General features: G+C 39.9%; 2 protein-coding genes across 3 annotated transcripts in view; one reads left to right on the forward strand and one right to left on the reverse strand.

Moving 5' to 3' along the window:
• The window catches only part of LOC140944654 (uncharacterized), a 29,618-nt gene extending 26,944 nt beyond the window's left edge, over window positions 1-2,674 (forward strand). Inside the window, exons 10-11 of the mRNA XM_073393772.1 lie at window positions 410-987; window positions 1,991-2,674. Of these exons, the coding sequence (XP_073249873.1) occupies window positions 410-987; window positions 1,991-2,091 (679 nt within the window). The 3' untranslated portion in view covers window positions 2,092-2,674. The remainder of the gene's footprint in view (window positions 1-409; window positions 988-1,990) is intronic.
• Window positions 2,675-4,674: 2,000 nt separating this feature from the next.
• The window catches only part of LOC140943285 (uncharacterized), a 36,207-nt gene continuing 20,000 nt past the window's right edge, over window positions 4,675-20,881 (reverse strand). For both annotated transcript variants that reach the window (XM_073392362.1, XM_073392361.1), the window contains 12 exons: window positions 19,494-19,634; window positions 17,813-17,953; window positions 16,981-17,121; window positions 16,538-16,678; window positions 15,663-15,803; window positions 14,578-14,718; window positions 13,927-14,067; window positions 12,132-12,272; window positions 8,601-8,720; window positions 7,521-7,661; window positions 5,558-5,686; window positions 4,675-4,886 (listed from right to left, as the gene is read on the reverse strand). In XM_073392362.1, coding sequence (XP_073248463.1) covers window positions 4,744-4,886; window positions 5,558-5,686; window positions 7,521-7,661; window positions 8,601-8,720; window positions 12,132-12,272; window positions 13,927-14,067; window positions 14,578-14,718; window positions 15,663-15,803; window positions 16,538-16,678; window positions 16,981-17,121; window positions 17,813-17,953; window positions 19,494-19,634 — 1,661 coding nt within the window. In that variant the 3' untranslated portion in view covers window positions 4,675-4,743. The remainder of the gene's footprint in view (window positions 4,887-5,557; window positions 5,687-7,520; window positions 7,662-8,600; window positions 8,721-12,131; window positions 12,273-13,926; window positions 14,068-14,577; window positions 14,719-15,662; window positions 15,804-16,537; window positions 16,679-16,980; window positions 17,122-17,812; window positions 17,954-19,493; window positions 19,635-20,881) is intronic.

Below are 20,881 nucleotides of genomic sequence, written 5' to 3' on the forward strand. Positions count from 1 at the left end.
AGATGCGATGATTTCGGTCTGCGGACGAGATTACTTCGAGACGGCTTTATCACATCTTACGAGCTACCACACGAAGAAAACATGGATCCATAAACTATCATTTTGTTACAAATATGGTAACAGAACTCTCTCGGATGAACGGTAAATGTATTAAACTTGTTGGGAATTGAGTGACATGCGCTCAACCGTAGTCCGTAGTCGATGAATTTCAAACATTGTATTCTACAAGGTTCATCTAAAACGGTTATGTCAGCGATGGTTGAAGATATCCCGTATTGCATAGATCATCAGATTTAATCTACTTTGTCTAAAATTTGCGAAAAAAAATCTTCACAAACTTATTCTTATGTAGTGGTTTAGGCGACAACTACCCGATAAACATACGTCTATTTTTTTTTTTTTTCTATAGCAAACCAAGTGAAGAAGACCGCAAGCCTACAGCCGAACCGTCGGCGTCGTACGAAGATGACTTTGAAGACGATGTACCATTAACAGAATCGGCTGCTTACCTTAAAATGGTGAGCAGTGCCCGCTCAGAGCCAGATGATGACATCAGTGATCCCCTAGGAAATTCCGGGCCTCTGAAAGACGAAAGCGAGGCTGACGAGGACGTTGAAAGAGAACTTGCGCGGAGTATGTCACCGCCAGTTACTTCACCGCGTACCAAATCACCGAGTAATTTTAAGAGCGGAAGGCAGAAACCAAAATTGTCTTTGTTTGATAAGGGAGCTACTACCGCTGACGAAAAAGCCGACAGCAAGGACTTAGCCGATAGCTGGGGCGGGTCGTCGATAAAATCTGTCAAATCTGATATCTCAGACTCGGAGTCCGTGGTATCCCCACCGTTATCTTCCGATGCTGGAGGACTTGGGTATATACCTACTGCGTTAGAGACCAGGGAACAGCAGCAGGCGGAAAAGAAGGAAGATAAAGACAATGAGAAAAGTGAGAAGTCAGTCAATGATTCCAAAGCGAAAAGAAAAACAGGTAAAGTGGGTACACACTCATCGACTCCTTTGAGGTGAAATTGAGCATCTTTTAAACGAGGTGGGGGGGGGGGATTTGACCTAGGGTGTGACTCAGGCGAGGTTCACACGGTACCTTGTTCCGTTCACACTGAATCATCTTATAGCCGTACGAAAATTTAGACTCCTAGGCGTTCAAAGTTCCGTCTGAACAGAGCGAATATTTAACGGTCCCGTGTGGATTAAGTGTCAGGTCAAACCTTTCGACCGGTCAAAAATTCGTCTGGTGCCATGAGAACTGAGCCTCTATGTAATTATTAGGGTATGTGTCCTGGTGACAAAATCTTCAATAAAAATACCCTCGCTCGCATAGCTTCCTAGTCAGGTGAGTAAAACGAGAAGTACAAAGCTATCTTGCGATCAATCCACGCAAACCTCACGCATCGCGCTTGTCAGTGAAACAGTTACACGGAACAGTAACCCCCAAATCAGGGCTGTGTCGTTACGTACCTAACTAAGTAGTCTGGCAATTTACACTGGGCCCAAAATCAGGCCTCTCTTTTAAAGACTTGCACCTGAGGGTTGAAATGAGTCTCGTGAGATAAAATAGTATCTAGATGAAAACTGTGCTCAAAGGGTTCCAAATGAGGGGCTAATTTAGAACTGTTGAGCTGAGTTGTATGTAAGCTTTCTTTTAGTAGCCTTCGCCACAGACGAGTCTAAACTTCTGGTTAAAACAGCGCCGAACTCTTTGTTTTATGGGCCCCCACCCGTGTAAAGGATTTGAGTACGCGCCATGATTGGTCTGTTAAAAATGCTCTTGTAGATTTGACAATCAGGTTGAAGGGAAATTCGAAACGAATTTTCAGTCAATTGTTGAATCTGTTGGCGTCCCAGAACAATGGTCTCGGCGCTGCTTCGCAGTTGTTACTTAGGGTTAGGTTACGTCTATGACGCAGGCTTTAGAAACTTGTCACAAATTTTCGCCTCGGCTGTACTGATGAATTTTTTTTTTATCATCGTAGATTTTTGGAATAACTCGGACACAGAATCTGAAGTGGATCTACAACTGAGCACCGGTGGATTTGATCAAGACGATGATGACGATTTTGATTTTTACGGGTAACTGACAGGATACACGAAACACACGTCTCAGGTGTCGTTACTCGCCTGTTACACACGCCAACACAGTGACGTGACAGCCGCTCCTAGGTATTCACTCATCAGTCCTATGGTTCCTGTAAAATAGTTGAACTGCACGATAAAATTACAAGATAGAAAAAATTGTATTGATTAGATAGTTTGCTTTTTAGTCTTGTACACCATATCCTCAATTTTAAAATACTTTTAGCATTTTATAAAGTGTTTGATGCTAGCGATTATAGCTACAGCTACAATCATGGACGAACGTCTTGGGAGAAATTTGCATTCGTGGAGCATATTTTAAAGCTACACATGCGTATCCACAATTTTCCAAACCTTCAACATTGTATAGGGTGAGTAGGTGCATAGGAGGGACTGCTAGGCATTTTTTTCTTAAAAGCACTGCTTTAAGGGCCCCCTGACCTATCTTTCGTGCACTGCTAAGAAAAAGCATCTTACTTCCGTTAACTTTCTGGCCAAGGAGCTACCCAGTTACCCACCTTCCTCACCCCCTCCTCGACAGAACAGTATTGTTTTGTAACGTACAGCGGCTTATTTTATGTGAATTGAGACAATAATAACATCCCCACGAAAAAACAGTGATTAAAATGCTAAATGTCAAGATTGTAGTCATTGTCGTTTCTGGGCACGTGATTATGGGTGTGGTCCGATAACGTCATTTTTACATAAGTATCTCACTCACAAGTACTGTGCTGTAAAATGGCTAATCTACTAAGAAGGGAGTCTAACTATTATACCTTCAGAATTTTCCTCGCAGTAGCCCAAAAAAATAGGTCAGTGTACCACGGCGGTGGTAATGACTGCAGTTCCAAGGACTTTTCGCGGATTGGACGCACTGGTTCAAAAAAGTTTGTCATTTAGATTTTTAAGGAGTAGAAATGCAAGGATGTTTTGCTTAAGTTTCAAATTAATTACAGATCGACGTTTGTCACCTGTTCAGGGTATTCTCCAAGTTGCGATATGCATTCGCTGTTTTGAAGTACGAAAAACCGGCCTTACGTCAAATTTCGTCAAAAATCACTACAGCCGACATTTTTTTTCGGAATAAACTCGCGAGGGGAATTTCTTGAAAAAAAAAAACAATGTAGGGAACAACCAACATTATATCCTCATGAAACGATTTTATAAATTTTTAGTCTGATACGATTCTCGATATTCACGGAGGACGGCTCATACTACAGACCCTGAGTTTTTGGCAGTTGGCGAGGAGTTCAACCCGGGCCTTTCGCCTCGAATTGTCATACCCAACAAATGGAGCAAACAGCTGGCGTTTGTAACCAAAATTTTTAATTAGAAATAAGCACTTTATTTGAATTAAATTGCACACAATAAATACGAAGGAAAAACTATTAACACATGAATTCATGATTACCTTCTTGAATAAGAAGTGACTGCTGAAAGAAGAGTGAGAAAACTTCACTTTCACTTGAAACACGATATTTGAAACCATTATTTTTAAATGTAACATGAACGTTATTTACAAGTGCAGTTGATTTACACAAAGCCGTTCTCATTTGATAAAGGAACGATGTGTGTTTCATGATTACCCTCTTGAATGAGAAGTAGAAGTAAAGTATGAACTCTTAAAGTAAATGAATTCTACTGGGTAAAATTGATAAGTTAAAGATGATTTTTTTTCCAAGAGTTGTTTGTGCACCCTGCGAGCGAGCCTCAATTTGTCTCCTTGTGTGATGAAGAGAAAAAGAGGCTCTGCCTGAATAACGACAAACCTTTGAAGTCGTCCCCAAACTTCTGGACTAGCCAATCTCGCTCTCTTTCTCGTCAAACTGTTTTTTTTTTTCGAGTGCGAGTATCCATTAATTGATATAACCGATGGTCATAATTGAGCCCGCTGTTGGAAGCGCACGGCTATTAGGCCTGGATTCGAAACTGTCCTAGCAACATGCTGCGCATGCTCAACAAAGATCTTACTCGATTCATGCAGTCTTTCTTTTGAGGAAGCGAAAGAAAGGCTCTGCTGACAGGGTGTTATTATTTGTATCGATCCGATATGAAGAACCTGCAGCTCAACAACCTGACACCTTGAGTCTTTTAAGCAATAAAAAGAAATGCATTTTTGTTTATCTCGCTGGAATGTTGTCAGAATTTATGACACTTCTTCTTTAACTTCCGGAGCCAGAGACTGATTACAATTGTCCCAGGAAAAAAAAAATTATAAAAAAAAGAACTACGTAATCGCAAAACACAACGGGGACCTTATAATACCGGATGACGGCGACGGCAACGAGGACCTTCAAAACACAATAGGTTCAATAAGCAAAACACGTGCATGACACTGTCATTTGCACATTTCTTTGCCGGTATAATGCACAACTACGACGTGAAAATTAAATACCTAATTTCACGTTTTTGGAGGACGTAAACAAGCGACGACGAAATTTTATACCTCTTCCTGAACTTGCAAATGGTTCGTAGGAATTCAACTCCAGGAGACAAAGTCAGTGAGTAGGAATACAAGAGACGATAAAAGATTAAGAGTGCCCAATTTCACTTGTTAAGCGACGCTTTGGCTGCCGTCGCCGTCGTCAGATCTTAAAGATCCTATTAAGCGATGATGTCCCCGGTAAATAAGTAGTGTGGGTTAAAAAACGTTTTAATTAATTCGCAAGCATTTATTGTTTTCGCTGTCATAAATATATCCAAACGCACACTTGCATCTACAAGGCCCATTGACGTCACATGGCCCTACCAATCCCCCACGGTCTGCACACAGCCTCTCCATCATAACTTGTTTTGCTAAAACAGAACAGAGATATGAATACAAAGCCTTATCCCTTACAAGAGATTTACAAAAACCATGGGAAAATAATCAACAGTTACAATAAAACTGAGGTAAAGATTATGATGATAAGCAACAAGCAAAGGAAGAAGGGGAGAGATAAGGCTTGCTATAATAACCAGCCTTTTCACATTTCACCCGCCAAAGGAGCGATTAATTTTAACTCACGTGGCCAGAATCTATGAACATTTATTTTTGAGCATTTTCCATAAGAAAAAATTTCAACTCCCACAGCATTTATTTTTTTAAAACAACTGCTAGATTGGGTTTTTGTTATATCATTCTGGAATAATAAGTGTTATCAGCCTCAGCCGTAACCGAATTCCCCGGCGCAGGCTCAAATTCCCAACAGCGGCTGGTAATCGAAACTAAATCCGTCTTGGAATCAGTTTGAGCGTTCTCTGTTCATACTTTCCTACTTTCGAGAACCAAAACCCAAGGAATGACGTTCCGTTGACGAATTAGACCAGTTGTGATTTTTGATAACACTCGAAAAATGAGTTACGGTTGAGCTGATGCATTTAAACCAGACTGTTATTGGTTTTACAATCTGATATGTTTGGCTATACAGGGGCTCATAAACTAGTCTCCCAAAATACGCGCACGGTGAGGTTGACCCAGAACTTACTTTGGCAAGTCCGTCCATCTCCCAAATATCCTTCTTTACAGGCGCAGAAAAAGGAGCCAGTGAAATTGATACAAAAAGAATTTGGGCTGCAGCCCAGGTACTCAAGGGTGTGAACACACTCATCCATATCTGAAAAATAGAGCACATGCACCCAAGTGAAAAAATGATATGAAACGGCGACTTCCAGGTGTTGTCTTATAAACTTTAAGGGAGCTTTTAAGTTTAAAAGCAGCCACGACGACGACGATAATGACAACCACAACGTCAAAAAACAATTGGTTTTGTGAGCAAAACAACAGCTTATCACGCTTTGTAGTGGTCGTGGACCAGGCTTTTAGCCAGACATTGAAAACTGGCCGTCCAGAAGGCATGTTTTTCCAAAACGTATAAGAGATTAGGTGAATTTTCCTTGTGTTTCTTCCAAAAATGGGCGTCCATAGGACGGCTGGACACCCTTCTGGCTAAAACCTTGTGGTGGACAACCACCCCCCCCCCCCCCCCACCCACCCCCACCGTCCATGGACTACCCTAAAATGGACTATACCACTGAAGTTAAGTGATTAGGGTTAGGAAAGTGAGTGAATCTGGTCCCATTTGATCCTTATACTGGGAAAACTGTCCTGAAACTTGATTCACCCAATTTCCTAGCTAACCCTAATCACTAAACTTCAGCGGTGTAGTCCATTTTAGGGTAGTCCCTATGGGTAGTCCAGAAGGGTAGTCCATGGTTTGGGGGGTCAGTGTTTTGTCCTCCGATCCACCCTTTGTAGTACATTTATTTGACGTCCACTGTACGACTACGACGTGAAACCTCCTAACGCGACATTTCTTGAAGGATGTAACCATAAGACGACGAATTTTCCATTCTCTTTTTGAAACTGGATAAAGTCCTTAAGAACTCAACCCCCCAAAATCGCCTGCATTGATAAATCAAGCGGGTCAAAATGGACGAGATAAAGTTTGAAAGGAGCCCAATTATTATTTTATTTTGGCAACGTTTTCACTACCGTCGTCATCGTCGCTGTTTAAGCTCTCTATTGGCTTTAAATTACATGAACGAAACTTTTGTTGGTGCAATTTGTAAAGTGTGTCAAAACAAATGGGCATTTTTGACCCAGAAATACATAACGACAGAGACAGAACGCTCAGATGTAGCTTGTTCAAAGCTCCAGGTCGTGAAAACTGGTGCGAAAAACGCGCGTGGGTTGAGGAAAGAGAAAGCGCCACCCCGTTCTCCAGGTTACGCCCGTCTTAATTTTCCTTGGTGTTTCTTTTTTGCCACCTCCCTACTATCCGAAAGCCTGGCACAGACTAGCTCAGATCTACTGTAACAGAACAGTAAACTGTAAACGAGCAAAGAAGAGAAGCTGACTTACACAAGGCAGCGGGTCGAGGGTGGAGGGCGGGGGTAGAGAACGGACTTTTCACTCGAGCCAGAAAAATGGAAACCCTATCCATACTAGCCTCCCACGCAGGCGTTTTTAGGGAAGCTCGTTTTGAGGGATGAAAAACGAGCTCCCCTAAAAACGCCTGCTTGGGAGGCTATATTCGTACCGGAAAAAGTACCAGTGTGAAAACTGCAGTGGTCTTTACACCACGTGGACGGTTTGTTCATTACGAAGGCACAACAAGTATCATCATTCACTATACCTTATGAATTGCTTGGCGCATGTGTCGTATATGACATGGGTAGGCTATTAATCAGTGGCAGCTGGATACGGTGGTAATTGGCAGATTTGATTCGGCTCGCACGCCCCAAAAACACTGCGCATGCCTAGTATTAGGGAAACCAACTGCGTTATCCAGGGGATAGTGATTTATCCGGTGGATAGCGTTATTCACCTTTTAAACAACTGGCGCCTGATGGTTATCAGCATCAAATTTCTCCTGGTAATAACAAAGATTCGTCTACCAAAGATGGTCGCTAAAACTAATGACATGAACACATGAATTAACGTCTTACCGACACAAACGGGATGCCTTGGATCCTGTGCACCAGAATCAGCGACAAATCCGATTGGACATTTACATCGGTAAGACCCAGCGATGTTATTACAAACATGATTGTCTCCACAAGCATCTGGGGACTGGCATTCATCAAAATCTAAGACATTTACAAAAGAAAATTCTTCAGTATTGTTTATCAATCTCTCAAGGTGGTTCAATAAATACTGCGCATGCCTTGATCATCATTAACCCCCGCGGGCCCCGGTTGTTCAAAAGATGGTTAGCGCTACCCATCGGATAAATCGCTATTCATCGGATAAGTATTAGGAAAACCAATGGCGCTAGCCAGTGGATAGCGCGATTCACGTTTTGAACAACTGGCGCCTGATGGTGATCAACATCAAATTTCCCCTGGTACTAAAAAATTAATGACATGAACACATGAATTAACATCTTACCGACACAAACGGTATGCCTTGGATCTTGTGCACCAGAATCAGCAACAAATCCGATTGGACATTCACATCGGTACGAGCCAACGGTATTATTACAGACTTGATTGTCTCCACAAGCATCTGGGGACTGGCATTCATCAAAATCTAAGACAGTTACATAGAAAATTCTTCAGTATTATTTATCAGTCCCTCAAGGTGGTTTAATAAATACTGCGCATTCCTTGATCCTCAATAACCCCCGGGTCCCGGTTGTGGAAAAGATGGATAGCGCTATCCATCGGATAAATCACTATCCAACGGATAAGTGTTAGGGAAACCAATTGCGCTATCCAGTGGATAGTGATTTATCCGGTGGATAGCGCTATTCATCTTTTGATCAACTGGCGCCTGATGGTGATCAGCATCAAATTTCTCCCGGTAATAACAAAGATTCATCTACCAAAGATGGTCACTAAAATTAATGACATGAACACATGAATTTTCTTGATAATTAATCAACGAAAATTAATCAGTCGACGAAAGACCGCCGCCTGGTTAGCTCAGTTGGGAGAGCAACAAATTGTGCATTTCACTCCGACCGTAGCTCCATTATTTCTTCAAAAACTTATAACTTTACTTTTCTGGATTATTTTACTTCTTACCAAAACAAACTGGATTTAGTGGGTCCTGTGGAGCACAACATTCACATCTGTATGATCCAAAGGTGTTATTGCAAACACAGTTGGCTCCACAAGCATCTGGGGACAGGCATTCATCTGAATCTGCAGAATTAACAACGAGAATTCACTAAAAATGACATTATTATGACCAAATGAGGACAAATTGACTAAGACAAGTTAAATATGACATCGTCTATTTGAAATAAGTATAATTAATAGATGCCACATAATTAGCAATTAATGAATGAGGCTGAGCAGGATATGAAGAATTAAGCAGATCTCGGAGGGTGATATCCACCTCGGCCCGATAACACCCTCCGAGATCTGCTTGATTCTTCATATCCTACTCAGCCTCATTCATTAATTGCTAAATAAATTAAAATCTACATAGGAGGGCTCTATAGAAATTCCTGTTGTATTTTTCATAGAGCCTTTTCACTGACGTGACCCGGAGCTCAGCAAATTTATTGGAGCTAAAGAAAGTTTTTGCATAAGAAAAAGATTCAACTCCCATCACAGGAGCGGTAAGGACACCCAAATGGCGGCCTGACGTCACGTAAAAACATTCTACATTAGAGCAAAGGACGTTTGCTTTCACCTTTACATCACATTTCGTTTGTTGTACTGTTTCGAAGTAACAAATAATACAAGCAAGATTTTCATTGAGGGATAAGATCGCCTTAAAGAGGATTCTGAAAAATGGCCCTCTTCTTTACTCGAACTAAGGGATGTCCGATACCCAAGCACATTGAAATAAGCCCTTTTATTAAAAAGCTCTTCTGATAAATGATGCTGTATAAACCGGCCAAGTTTCGGAATGAAAAAAGAAAATTCCTCGACATTCTGTTTTTTATTTATTTATTTATTTTTTTTTATTTTTCTTTTTTTTCGCTTTTCTGTATAAAAAATTACGCTCTTCAGGACAACTTAACCTCTTACCGACACAAACTGGATTCAGTGGGTCTTGCGCACCAGAATCAGGAACAAACCCAGTTAAACATTCACACCTGTACGATCCAACGGTGTTATTACAAACATGATCGGCTCCACAAGCATCTGGGGACTGGCATTCATCTAAATCTAAAAAGTTGCAAGAATATGTCTCCATGAATTTAAGAACAGCGTTAAAGCTTAAAGGCAATAAATAATGCTCATTTATTCGAATAAAGAATAAAATAAACATGTGCAGGCGATTTATAAAAAGTTCCTGCATTGGTCTCATGTATGGAGATATGGAATTCATTGACACGTTGTAGCCCTTCTCTCCATTAAGGCGCAACGGAAAGCTGCACAATTATAGGACAAAAGTTCTCCTTACATATCGGTATTCTTAGGCCCCGTCCACGCGTTGCAATTTTTAATCGTTTCTGCCCTTCCACACGAAACCGCAATAGTGACTGAGAAAGGGTAACAACTTTGATGGGAGCATGCGCTTTTACTAGTATCCAACATTGTGTTGTAAACGTTTTCGAAAACCTCCCTTTTCTTAAGCCAACACGAGTACCGCAAAACGGCGTTTTCAAAACTCTTCACTCTGGGGAGCGTTTTTGAATGCGTTTGCAGTAACCGTTTTCACCGGATATGTCTGGACGGTTGGCCAGCTGTGGAAAAAATTCCGTTCTTAAACAAAAAAAGATATGTGTGGTCGGGGACTTAAAATTCCCACGTTATCGCCGAAATCTTTTCATTTAACTAATTTACCTTAGTTTTAATGGTGATCACTTTGAATTAAAAGCAATAGTTTAGCTCTTCCATTAGGTTTACAGACCTCATCTGTCAAGAGGATACCACATAAAATGTTTCCTCCTGAATGTATTTCTCATCAAAGTTTATTTACTTCTTACCAGTACAAACTGGATTAAGTGGGTTCTGTGCAACGCAGACAGAAAATCCAGTGGAGCATTCACATCGGTATGATCCGACGGTGTTATTACAAACAGAATTTGCTCCACAAGCATCCGAGGACAGGCATTCATCAACATCTGTAGAGTTTACAAAGAAAATCTTCCATGAAACGTAGAAATGCTATTAGAAACCAAGGCATAGAGCAATACTAACTATGCACAATGCCTTAAACAGAGATTGCAATTCGAGAATAACACAAAACTGTTCCAGCTTTTCTTCATTGCAGTTTCTGAGGTTTCAAAACTGATATTTAGGGAAATACCAGATTTTGTTTGTCCGCTAAAACTAATCATTATTTACAGGAAAGTTCAAGGTTTGCCTATGTCTACTCTCTGGTTTACACCCAAGACTGCTATGTGTTATTTTTTGCGACCTCCCGGCGTTCCTGATAGTAGGGAGCTTTAGCAACGACGACGGCGACGGCAACCAGGACGTCAAAAAAGCAATAGGTTTACTACGCAAAACAACAACTTTGCACGTGCATCACGCTTTTTTGTACATTTCTTTACCGTCCTTGCACGACTACGACGTGAAAATGCCTAATTGCAAGTTTGATGGAGGACGTAAACAAGCGACGACGAATCTCTTTTTCTCTCTGTAAACTTGAGTACGGTCCTCAAGAAATCAACTCCAGGGAAATTCGCCTACACTTGCCATTTTCAGCAAATTGGAATAAACGCGAAAAAGATTGAAAAAACGGGATTTCATTTTAATACTGACGTTTTCGCTGCCGTTGCCGTCATCGGAGCTAAAGCTCCCTAGTAACATCCTGAGACTCTACTATGCTTTTATCTTAGACTTCTATACGCAAATGTCTTCAAACACTTCTTTTTCGTAAAGTCGAAATACTCTATAGGTCATAAAATAAGCAAAAGTCATTAGGGCACATGTTATGATATTGCACCAAAATGATATGGAAATTCGTCATATATAAATTGAAGATGGACCGACGGATCTCATTGGAATGCTGCTTTGTATAGAATGCACGTGATGCGTTATAGAGCAGGAGGCGCGGACGCAGCAGTGGGAAGTATCTGACCGCCCAACTTTTTGTATGCGTATTTTTATATCGTGAAAGTTAGCATTGTCCTTCTGAAAATAAATAAAAAACCTGGTCTTACGACCCCCAGCAGAGCAATATAGAACTTGGCACCACCCTCTAACTTACAAGACGCCTGGAAATGAAGTCATTGAGTTAGTCTATTCCATATAAAACGGGTCTAAAACATTCTTAAAATACTACTTCTAGTAGACTGAAGCTACCTTTACGTAAGGTTTCGCTCATTAAACCATTTTAGAGACAGGTTATCAAGTTTAACGAAGGCTTAGATTGCCTGCATTGAGGTCGTTTGCCTTCTTGTATGTTAATATAAATTGTTAGTTGATACGCAATTGAATTCTCTTTTGATTATACAATTTAAAAAATGGAGTACGTAATCTCAGTGTATTCAATGACGGTCACCAAGTTTTTTCCCCGAGGGTAACCAATATCTTCAGATTCCGAGTATCAATATTTTATTTAAATTACTTTGTAATCTGGATAAGAGACTTTCGCATTGTTTAGTTCTCAATATGTGTCTGCATAGAACAATTTTCTACATTTCTTACCGATACAAACTGGATTCAGTGGGTCCTGTGCACCAGAATCAGCAGCAAATCCAATTGGACATCCACACCTGTACGAGCCAACGGTGTTATTACAAACATGATTGGCTCCACAAGCATCTGGGAACTGGCATTCATCTAAATCTATGGCGGTCACGAAACAAAAACTCATGAGATGGAGAGAAGCTAATTTTTATGGATCATTATAAGTTTCTGGGAAACTGCCCACCTACCTCTCCCCGAAGCCAACATTAACACTTACTTGTCATTTAAAATCAAAATGTTGGCTTAGGGGAGGGGTAGGTGGGCAGCTTCCCAGAAACGTATAATGCATTTTTATTTACAACTTGAAATGATTGGGGAGAAGAGAAATAACAAGGTTTTCACTATTTCATTATCTCTTCACAAAATCTGTTTCCTCATTCCATTATCACCGCTAAAAGGACACAATAGGGCCATTTATACGAGGAAAAATAAGACGCGTCTTACACAAGACGCGTCTTAAATAAGACGCAAACTTTCCGTATAAACGGCACATTTGGTCTAAAATAAGACGCAGCTTAGCTAAGACGCGTCTTATTAGATAAGACATGCTCGTATAAATGGTACAGTTCTTGTCTTATGTAAGACGCGTCTTATTTTTCCTCGTATAAATGGCCCTAATATTCTATTACTCCAGCACAAAAATCTTTTGCATTCCATCCCCAAAAGGTCCGATTATTCCAAATTTCAAACTCAATTATTTTCGTTAGCCCTGTTCCATTACTCCTCTTCGGTCCGAGATCACGAGCCATGAAGATAGAGCAATAAATAAAAACACTCAATTAGGGCCTGTTTACATGGAGTGGGGGACCCCGGTCTAGTGGGGTTGGTTTCTTTTGTTTTCACACTCTGGGGGACACAAAACAAAAGAAACTTACCCCACTAGACCGGGGTCCCCCACCCCATGTAAACAGGGTCTTATTCTCCAGTTTGGTATATTTAGCAGTCTGTTAAATATACGAAACTGGGTAGAGTTGTTCAAAGCTGGGTGCGAAATTTAAATTCATATTTGAAAGCTTAAAAAGCATTTCAGTTTTAATTCTTTTTGTCGACAAGTTGATGATTGGAAGCTCTAAAACTAACAGTGAAAATTATCCGAGAAAATGCTTTTGAACACGAGAAAAAGAAACCAAGGTTAAATTTAACCCTAGGTTAAGCGCTAATCGGCCTTCGAACAACTGGGCCCTGGAGAATAAAATCTATATATCACGTTTGATAAATATTCTAAATCTTTCAGCTATTCGTGTTGCCTTGACGTAAGAAGGGCAGACAGATGCAATAAACAGTGTCTTACTACACTTAAGGTAACGCATATTGCCGTGAAAATCTACAGCTAAAGCAGCTGAAGTTTACCTTTGAAATCAGCACATTTATTCCTCTCGGGATAAATGAACACCTTTAAAAGAGCTAATTTATCCTCCAAATAAAGAAAGATGGTAAATTTCACGCTTGGTAATTAATAAACACGAAAGATGTGATAATCAGCATCTCGCGAGCGTCTGACAAAGAAAAAGCTTGAGTATCCGACGGTATTCGAAGTTAAATAAATTCATCCTTGTTTTTCAGTGGTCGCGTACTCGATCGCCAGTAGCGTTAAGCTCGCGCCACAACAGGACACAACCCGAAATCTCTCAATTCCTTATAACGATGGAATAGCACACATAAGGTTACCTTCTGAATCTCTTTAATGTACTTTCTAAAAAGTTAATTGTTGTTGTTTTATATATTTGCAGTTTTTTTTGTCTTTACTTCTTACCGACGCAAACTGGATTAAGTGGGTTCTGTGTACTGCAGTTAGCAACAAATCCAGTGGGACATTCACATCTGTAGGATCCAACGGTGTTATTACAGACATGATTTACTTCACAAGCATCCGAGGAATGGCATTCATCAAAATCTGCGGAGTTAAAAAAAAAAGGTATCCGTAAAACATAAATAAGCATATTAAATTATACCAAGGTGGATTAGGCAAAATAGAGAGTGTAATCCGCAACACATGTATATTAGCAGAATACTTAAACTGAAAATCATTTAAGCTTTTCAACATTGCAGTTTTTGAGTCTTTAAGACTGTTATTTAGAAAAATTCCAGATTTTATTTTGTTGATTTTATCATTGCTTAACATATGTTAAGGATTACTTATGTTTAATCACCCGCTTACACCCCAGAAACTCTTTAGTATTGTTATTAAAAATAGCATCTTCAGTTTATCCAAGCAAGAAAAGAAAGAAATACTAGAATGCGCAGCAACGGAGAATAACGGTTAAAAAGAATGAAAAACGTTCAGCCACTTATTCTTCAAACTCAACTTTCCTGCAGCCTTTAATTTATTGTCCAAAGAAAAGGAATACAATTGTGTAGTACTTCACTGTATTGGAAGATTCTTCAAGATTACGAGACTTCGTACCAATACAAACTGGAGCTAGCGGGTCCTGAGCACCAGAATCAGCAACAAATCCGATTGGACATTCACACCTATACGACCCAACGGTGTTATTACAAACGTGATTGGCTACACAAGCATCTGGGGACTGGCATTCATCTAAATCTACGAAGGTTGCAACAAAAAATATTCATGAAATGGATAGCTTGGAAGCAATTGTTAATCAAATGGAAAAGGTAAAGCAATAGATACTTCACCACGCATGCATCAAATGGAAAATGGAATTGATAATATATGGTTCTCGAGGGACAATTTAAGAAAGGTCTTTCTTAAGTAATTTAAATTTTGCCGCAAGCAGAAAGCGAAGTGAATTCCACCGTAAAAATTGGACCTGAGCCCCGGATCAATTGAAAACCAAAACCAGGTCAGCGGATAACTTTAAAAATACGTCACCTCAAAGCTACAGTCATGTGACACTGGTCAGTGGATACCCTTTTCTAACAGCTGTCAATTGACCATAACATGAATGTCCAATACCAAGTCAAACACAGATAGTATATGCCTTGTAGTCCAAGCTAGTAAGCGTGCCATTTCACATCCACCAACATGAATGGGTGGATGTACTGACATACTGACGTACGTGAGGACGACTTTGTGAGTACAAAAAATTTCTTGGATGCATAGATAACCAAATTCTCCTATGTATGGTGCGCCGCTTAAACACACACAATTTAAACTCTACACTTTCTTCGACTTTTCATGTAATGCCTTGGTGCGGGGAAAAGTCACATTTATTCCTGCGACACACGGGAACTGCAGCCCTTCCTAGCATTAAAACGACACCGAAAGCCGTCATAACATACAGAAAAACATACTACACCTTAAAAAAGGCACACTTATTACCCACGGAATCAATGAATTATTTCATTTTTTATCTTTGGTATTGGTGACCATGTTCCTATCAGTAGCGTGGCTCCACCCTTGGATATATAACCACAAACAACCACTTTCTTCCAAGACATCGACGATCCGGCGGCTAGCAAACGAAACGTTGGTTTTTAAAACCCTTTACGGGAGCTGTTAACTTACTTAATTACCACAGTTCTTACCGACACAAACTGGATTTAGTGGGTCCTGTGGACCACAAGCAGCAATAAATCCATTGGAACATTCACACCTGTAGGATCCAACGGTGTTGTTACAGACATGACTGGCTCCACAAGCATCTGGAGATTGGCATTCATTAAAATCTGTGCACAAATGTACGTGAACATCATAAACCACTTATTAACCTAGAGTGAGGTCATTGCAGGAAAATCTCAGACCGAGGCCTTGTTGATTGACCGAGCGATAGCAAGGTCGATACATCAAGGCTGAGATTCCTGTAATGACAGAACAGAAGTTAATAGGTTATTTATTATCTGGCCTTTTTAGCGCTATTAAATTTTTAAAAAGAATAAAATAAAAAACACTGGAAGTAATTTTTAACATCCGCTTTCGCGCGCAAGAGGTCATTTGAGGTTGTGTTCACTGAACCGAAACGATGGCGATGCAATTGAAACCACACGACACAGTATTTTTGACAGTGACACGAATTTTGTCCTGTACCTTCGATCTATTAAAACCAATAACTGGCTAGCGGAAAACTCTATAAAAAAAAAACCAAACACGTCACCTCAATGAGTTGCACACTTGACCCCGCGATACAATCATGTGACACTAGTCCACGGATACTTTTTTGACAGCTGTCAATTGGACATAACATGGATGTCCACTATCAAGGTAACACAGAGATTGTATATACCTTGGACACCTTGCTAGTAATTCCCTGTCATTACAAGAAAATTTTACCCGCTCAGCAGCCAATCAGAGCGCTCGTACTATTCATGAGCCATATAATAATACCAATTTAAAAACTCTGACTGATACAGTTAAGTTTGTATGAGAGAGTTGTGCCCATGTTCTAGATCGTTTTAGTTTTTACCTATACAAACTGGATTCAGTGGGTCCTGTACACCGGAATCAGCAACAAATCCGTTTGAGCATTCACACCTGTACGATCCAACGGTGTTATTACAAACATGATTGGCTCCACAAGCATCTGGTGACTGGCATTCATCTAAATCTACCAAAATGACAAAACAAGTGTTCATCAAATGGAAGGAAATCGTTATTTAACAGCCCGATAAGGTAGAGAAATTTAACCAAAAAGTATCAAAAGCGGAACGCTGGTCATTTAACTATTGTCATTAACTTGTCATTGTTTTCATGTGGACTTGTTGAAACCAGCAAAGTGGCTCCACCGTTCTAAATACAAACAACCAACTTATTGTTCCCTTCCCAGTGAAGGAGAGCTAGCACACAAAAAGTTATCTTTTGAATTTCTTTAAAGTAGCTAAATATCTTTGCTAGTAGTTAACTTCTTACCGACACAAACTGGATTTAGAGGACTCTGTGCACCGCAGTCAGCAACGAAGCCAGTCAAACATTCACATCTGTATGATCCAACGGTGTTATTACAGACATAATTGACTTCACAAGCATCCGGGGACTGGCATTCATCTCGATCTGTAGAGAGTACAAATTCTCCATAAAATGAGCGCAAGAACTTAACTGGTAAATTTCAAGATCTCGCTCCATGTAAGGTAATTTAAGACAGTATTGGATTGTGGATTCCACGCCATTGATTCCTGATTCCTGATCACCATGGAACGTCCGTTCTGGATTGAAATCGTAAGCGGGATTCCGGATTCCTTGCGCGTAATTTTGGATTCTAACACCCGGGACGTGGTTCCTCGCAAGATGGCTAAGTTTAGCCCAGGATTAAGCCAAATTTTAAGCACGGTTTTCTTGTCTACGAACATGTAACCAAAGCTTAGAAAATACTGTTGAGCCTTTCCTCTGAGATGCAGTTATCATAACACAAAATGTTATTCTAAGCAATGCATAGAAAGGTAAATACAACATCAATCCTGGGTTAGCGCTAATCTGCCTTTCAGGAACAGGGCCCGGATTCCAAACGACAAAATTTCTCCAGATTCCGGATTCCACAATCAAAAATTTCTCGGATTACGGAATCCGGGATTACCTGAGCGTCAGGTTTAAATAGGGCTCATACACCTGTATTCATATACTGATTTGGCTGTATTGTTTCTGTAAAAACTACTTGAAATATAGACATTCCTTATGTAAAACGTGCGACTTGTTTTCGTTTGTCTGTAAAAAAACTTTCCGTCAATTCAATTTCTTTACTTCTTACCGATACAAACTGGATTCAGTGGGTCCTGTGCGCCAGAATCAGCAACAAATCCGTTTGAACATTCACACCTGTACGAGCCAATGGTGTTATTACATACATGATTAGCTCCACAAGCGTCTGGGGACTGGCATTCGTCTAAATCTGCGAAGGTTGCAAAGAAAATTAAACATGAAATTGAGCTAGGAAAGCTGCAATTTAACAATCCGTACTTAAAAGATCGAGCAATAAATGAACCGTTCTTGCTCATGTGATAAATGTTTATGCCATCTTCTAGGAGCAAAGGAAAGTCTGATATTATGCTCAATACACTTTATGTGGCATATTTCTTAATTAAAAACAGATTCGCACGAAGAGATGCTTTTTTTGGTGCTGTTTTTATTCTTTTACCTTTTTATGTATTTATTTATTTATTTTGATTTTGCGAATTGTAATTTCAGTAGTTTAACATGTATTTTTGGTCAAACAAATGATAAAAACCCTAAAGACCTTAAGAAAGTAAAGATTATGATTAAGTGCACCAACTGTTCTGGTACGATGTGTTGTTCCAGTTGGGATGTTACTAGAACGGGGACCGGGTGGGGATAACGAGCACGGGGAACGGGAAAATAAAAAATGGGAACAAAACCTAGCTTGAACCCTGGCCCTAACTGTAACTTCATTCCAATTCTCTGTTGAGTTTCCATTTTTCATTTTCCCGTTTTATTTTAGCAATATCCTTCCAGTTCTGAGCTGTTGCCGTTTATACTGTAGCAAATAGCTTTTTATGTCAGCACGTAAAGCAATTGGGTGTAGAGCGTTTTCACTCACGTGACCAGCATCTACGCAAATTTATGGGAACAAAAGAAAGTGTTTACATAAGAAAAGAGATCAACTCCCACAGGATTAGTTTGGATGGAACACCAACATGGCCGCCGTTTTTTTGTTTTGGGACACCAATATGGCCGCCGTGACGTCATGTGAAAACGCTCTATAGGAATACTAAACACTATAGCTTCAGATTATAAAAGGCATTTTGAATTCACAATAAGGAGGACGCTGCAAACTCTGCTTGACCACTCGTTTGCTGAGACCTGCCACCGGAGCCTGCAAACCATTATCTGAACAATGCCTTGCCGTAAAATCCCATTTATGATGTCATCATAATGGTGTCTTTTTACAAATTGATCATTGTTTTTCACGTTCCCACATTCCGGCAGCAATGTGTGTAATTAGAGACCTTTAGATTGTAAGACAAGAACGACTATGAGTACGAGATTTTCTCAAGACTTAGCAGTGCTCGCGCGTGAACCAGCGTCATCTTGGCGGGGAAACGTGGTAGCCGTTGTCATTCTACTACGAGTTTTAGCGAGAGTGTCGTGTTGGCGGGAATAAGTTATCAAATGTTAGAAGTTTTAGCAATCTGCAATCGGGAGAGGTCTATAAACCTCCTTCAATAACGATAACAGTGCTAACTTTTCTTGTGAAAAAAAGTACAATAAAGAATTCCGGGGGTTTTTTTTTGAGAATACGCGAAAAAGAAAGACTTTAAATCAAATCTCGTACTCGTACTCGTAGTCGTTCTCGAATCTAAAGGTCTTTATTTCATAAACCACACACGTCCAACAACGCTTTCTTTCGTTCCGACAAAAGGCTGGCCGCAAAACGGAATAGCTTTTGAATCTTTTTTACATAGCTAGCTTACCGACACAATCTGGATTTAGAGGGTTCTGTGTACTGCAGTTAGCAAAAAATCCAGTTGAACATTCACATCTGTATGATCCGACGGTGTTATTACAGACAGAATTTGCTCCACAAACATCAGAGGACAGGCATTCATCAACATCTATAGATGGTACCAAGAAAGTTCTCCATAAAACGCAGACAAACTATTATACATGTATACCAAGGTAAAGCAATAGGAGTACACGTCTCTTAAGGTGATTCCCTGGTTTTGCACCGCGCATCTCTTACTGCGCATAACAAGATGGCCGCCGTAAAAAAGAGCATGTGAAGTAACATTATTAAAAGGAAGTTGACTGAAGAGAAACGCTATTGGAATTTTTGCTTGCTGTTGTTTCTTGCCGAGGTGAGACTCAATGTGTTGGGAATGTGCATAAGGTAAGCAGTACGCGTGTTGGTGAGTTCGACTTCCTCTCGGAGAACCTCGACAGTGGATGTTTAACTTGTGATTACTCACTTTGACTTTCATTTGAAGTTTTCTTTATCACATTGTGTCCTAAATGTGATATCTCGATGTAAATTCTGTAAAAACGGATTTTTAAATACTTTCTTCCCCCTTTCACATACATTCTATTTTGAAACTCGCCCTAGTCCTCTCTCAAAAATCGGAGAAAATGCGTTTGGTGCGCACTTTCTGCAGCTCTACCGCAAAAACGAGTACGGTGACCCCCATTTTTTATTTCATGATTTTAATAAGGACAGTGCTTCCTTTCGATGAGAAAATTGGCACAAATCTATGTTCAGTTTTTTGGCAATTTTACAAAATTGTACGGATTGAGGTATCACGGGTCGAATAGCGTGCGTCCAATTTAATTCTACTTTGGAGCGTAAAGTGAAAAAAAGGGCATTAAAAGGCATTTTTCTGGTACGTAAGTGGATAAACAATAAATTAAAGTCAAATTCTGTGCGATACCACATGCATCATCGAAAAAATCTCTCCTTTTGTCTAGTTTTGGGCTACCCGCGGTTTTTGTAAAAGGGTCCTAAATAGCCGTATTTGTCAGCATTGTGACGTCAAAACTTTTTATTACTGTTTTTATCATCTTCTTGACTTGTTACATCAGTGTACCAAGTTTCATCTACAATCTATGTTAGGTTCTTTTACTAAGGAATCACCTTAAAATAGAAAATGTTTATTCATACCATTCACAACAACAACAACAACAACATCAACAACAACGTTATAATTCAAGATCTATAAAACTAACAATATCAGGTTAACTGTTTAAAATATTCTATTAACTAAGTAACGTTCAAACAATTATCTTCATTATCTGGGGCATTAACGAATAGCTTGATTGCTGAAAGAACAAAGACTGTAGAGGAAGGCAGTTTGATTCAATAAGAAAA

This window comes from Porites lutea, chromosome 7, assembly GCF_958299795.1.
Source record: "Porites lutea chromosome 7, jaPorLute2.1, whole genome shotgun sequence".
Taxonomy (NCBI): domain Eukaryota; kingdom Metazoa; phylum Cnidaria; class Anthozoa; order Scleractinia; family Poritidae; genus Porites; species Porites lutea.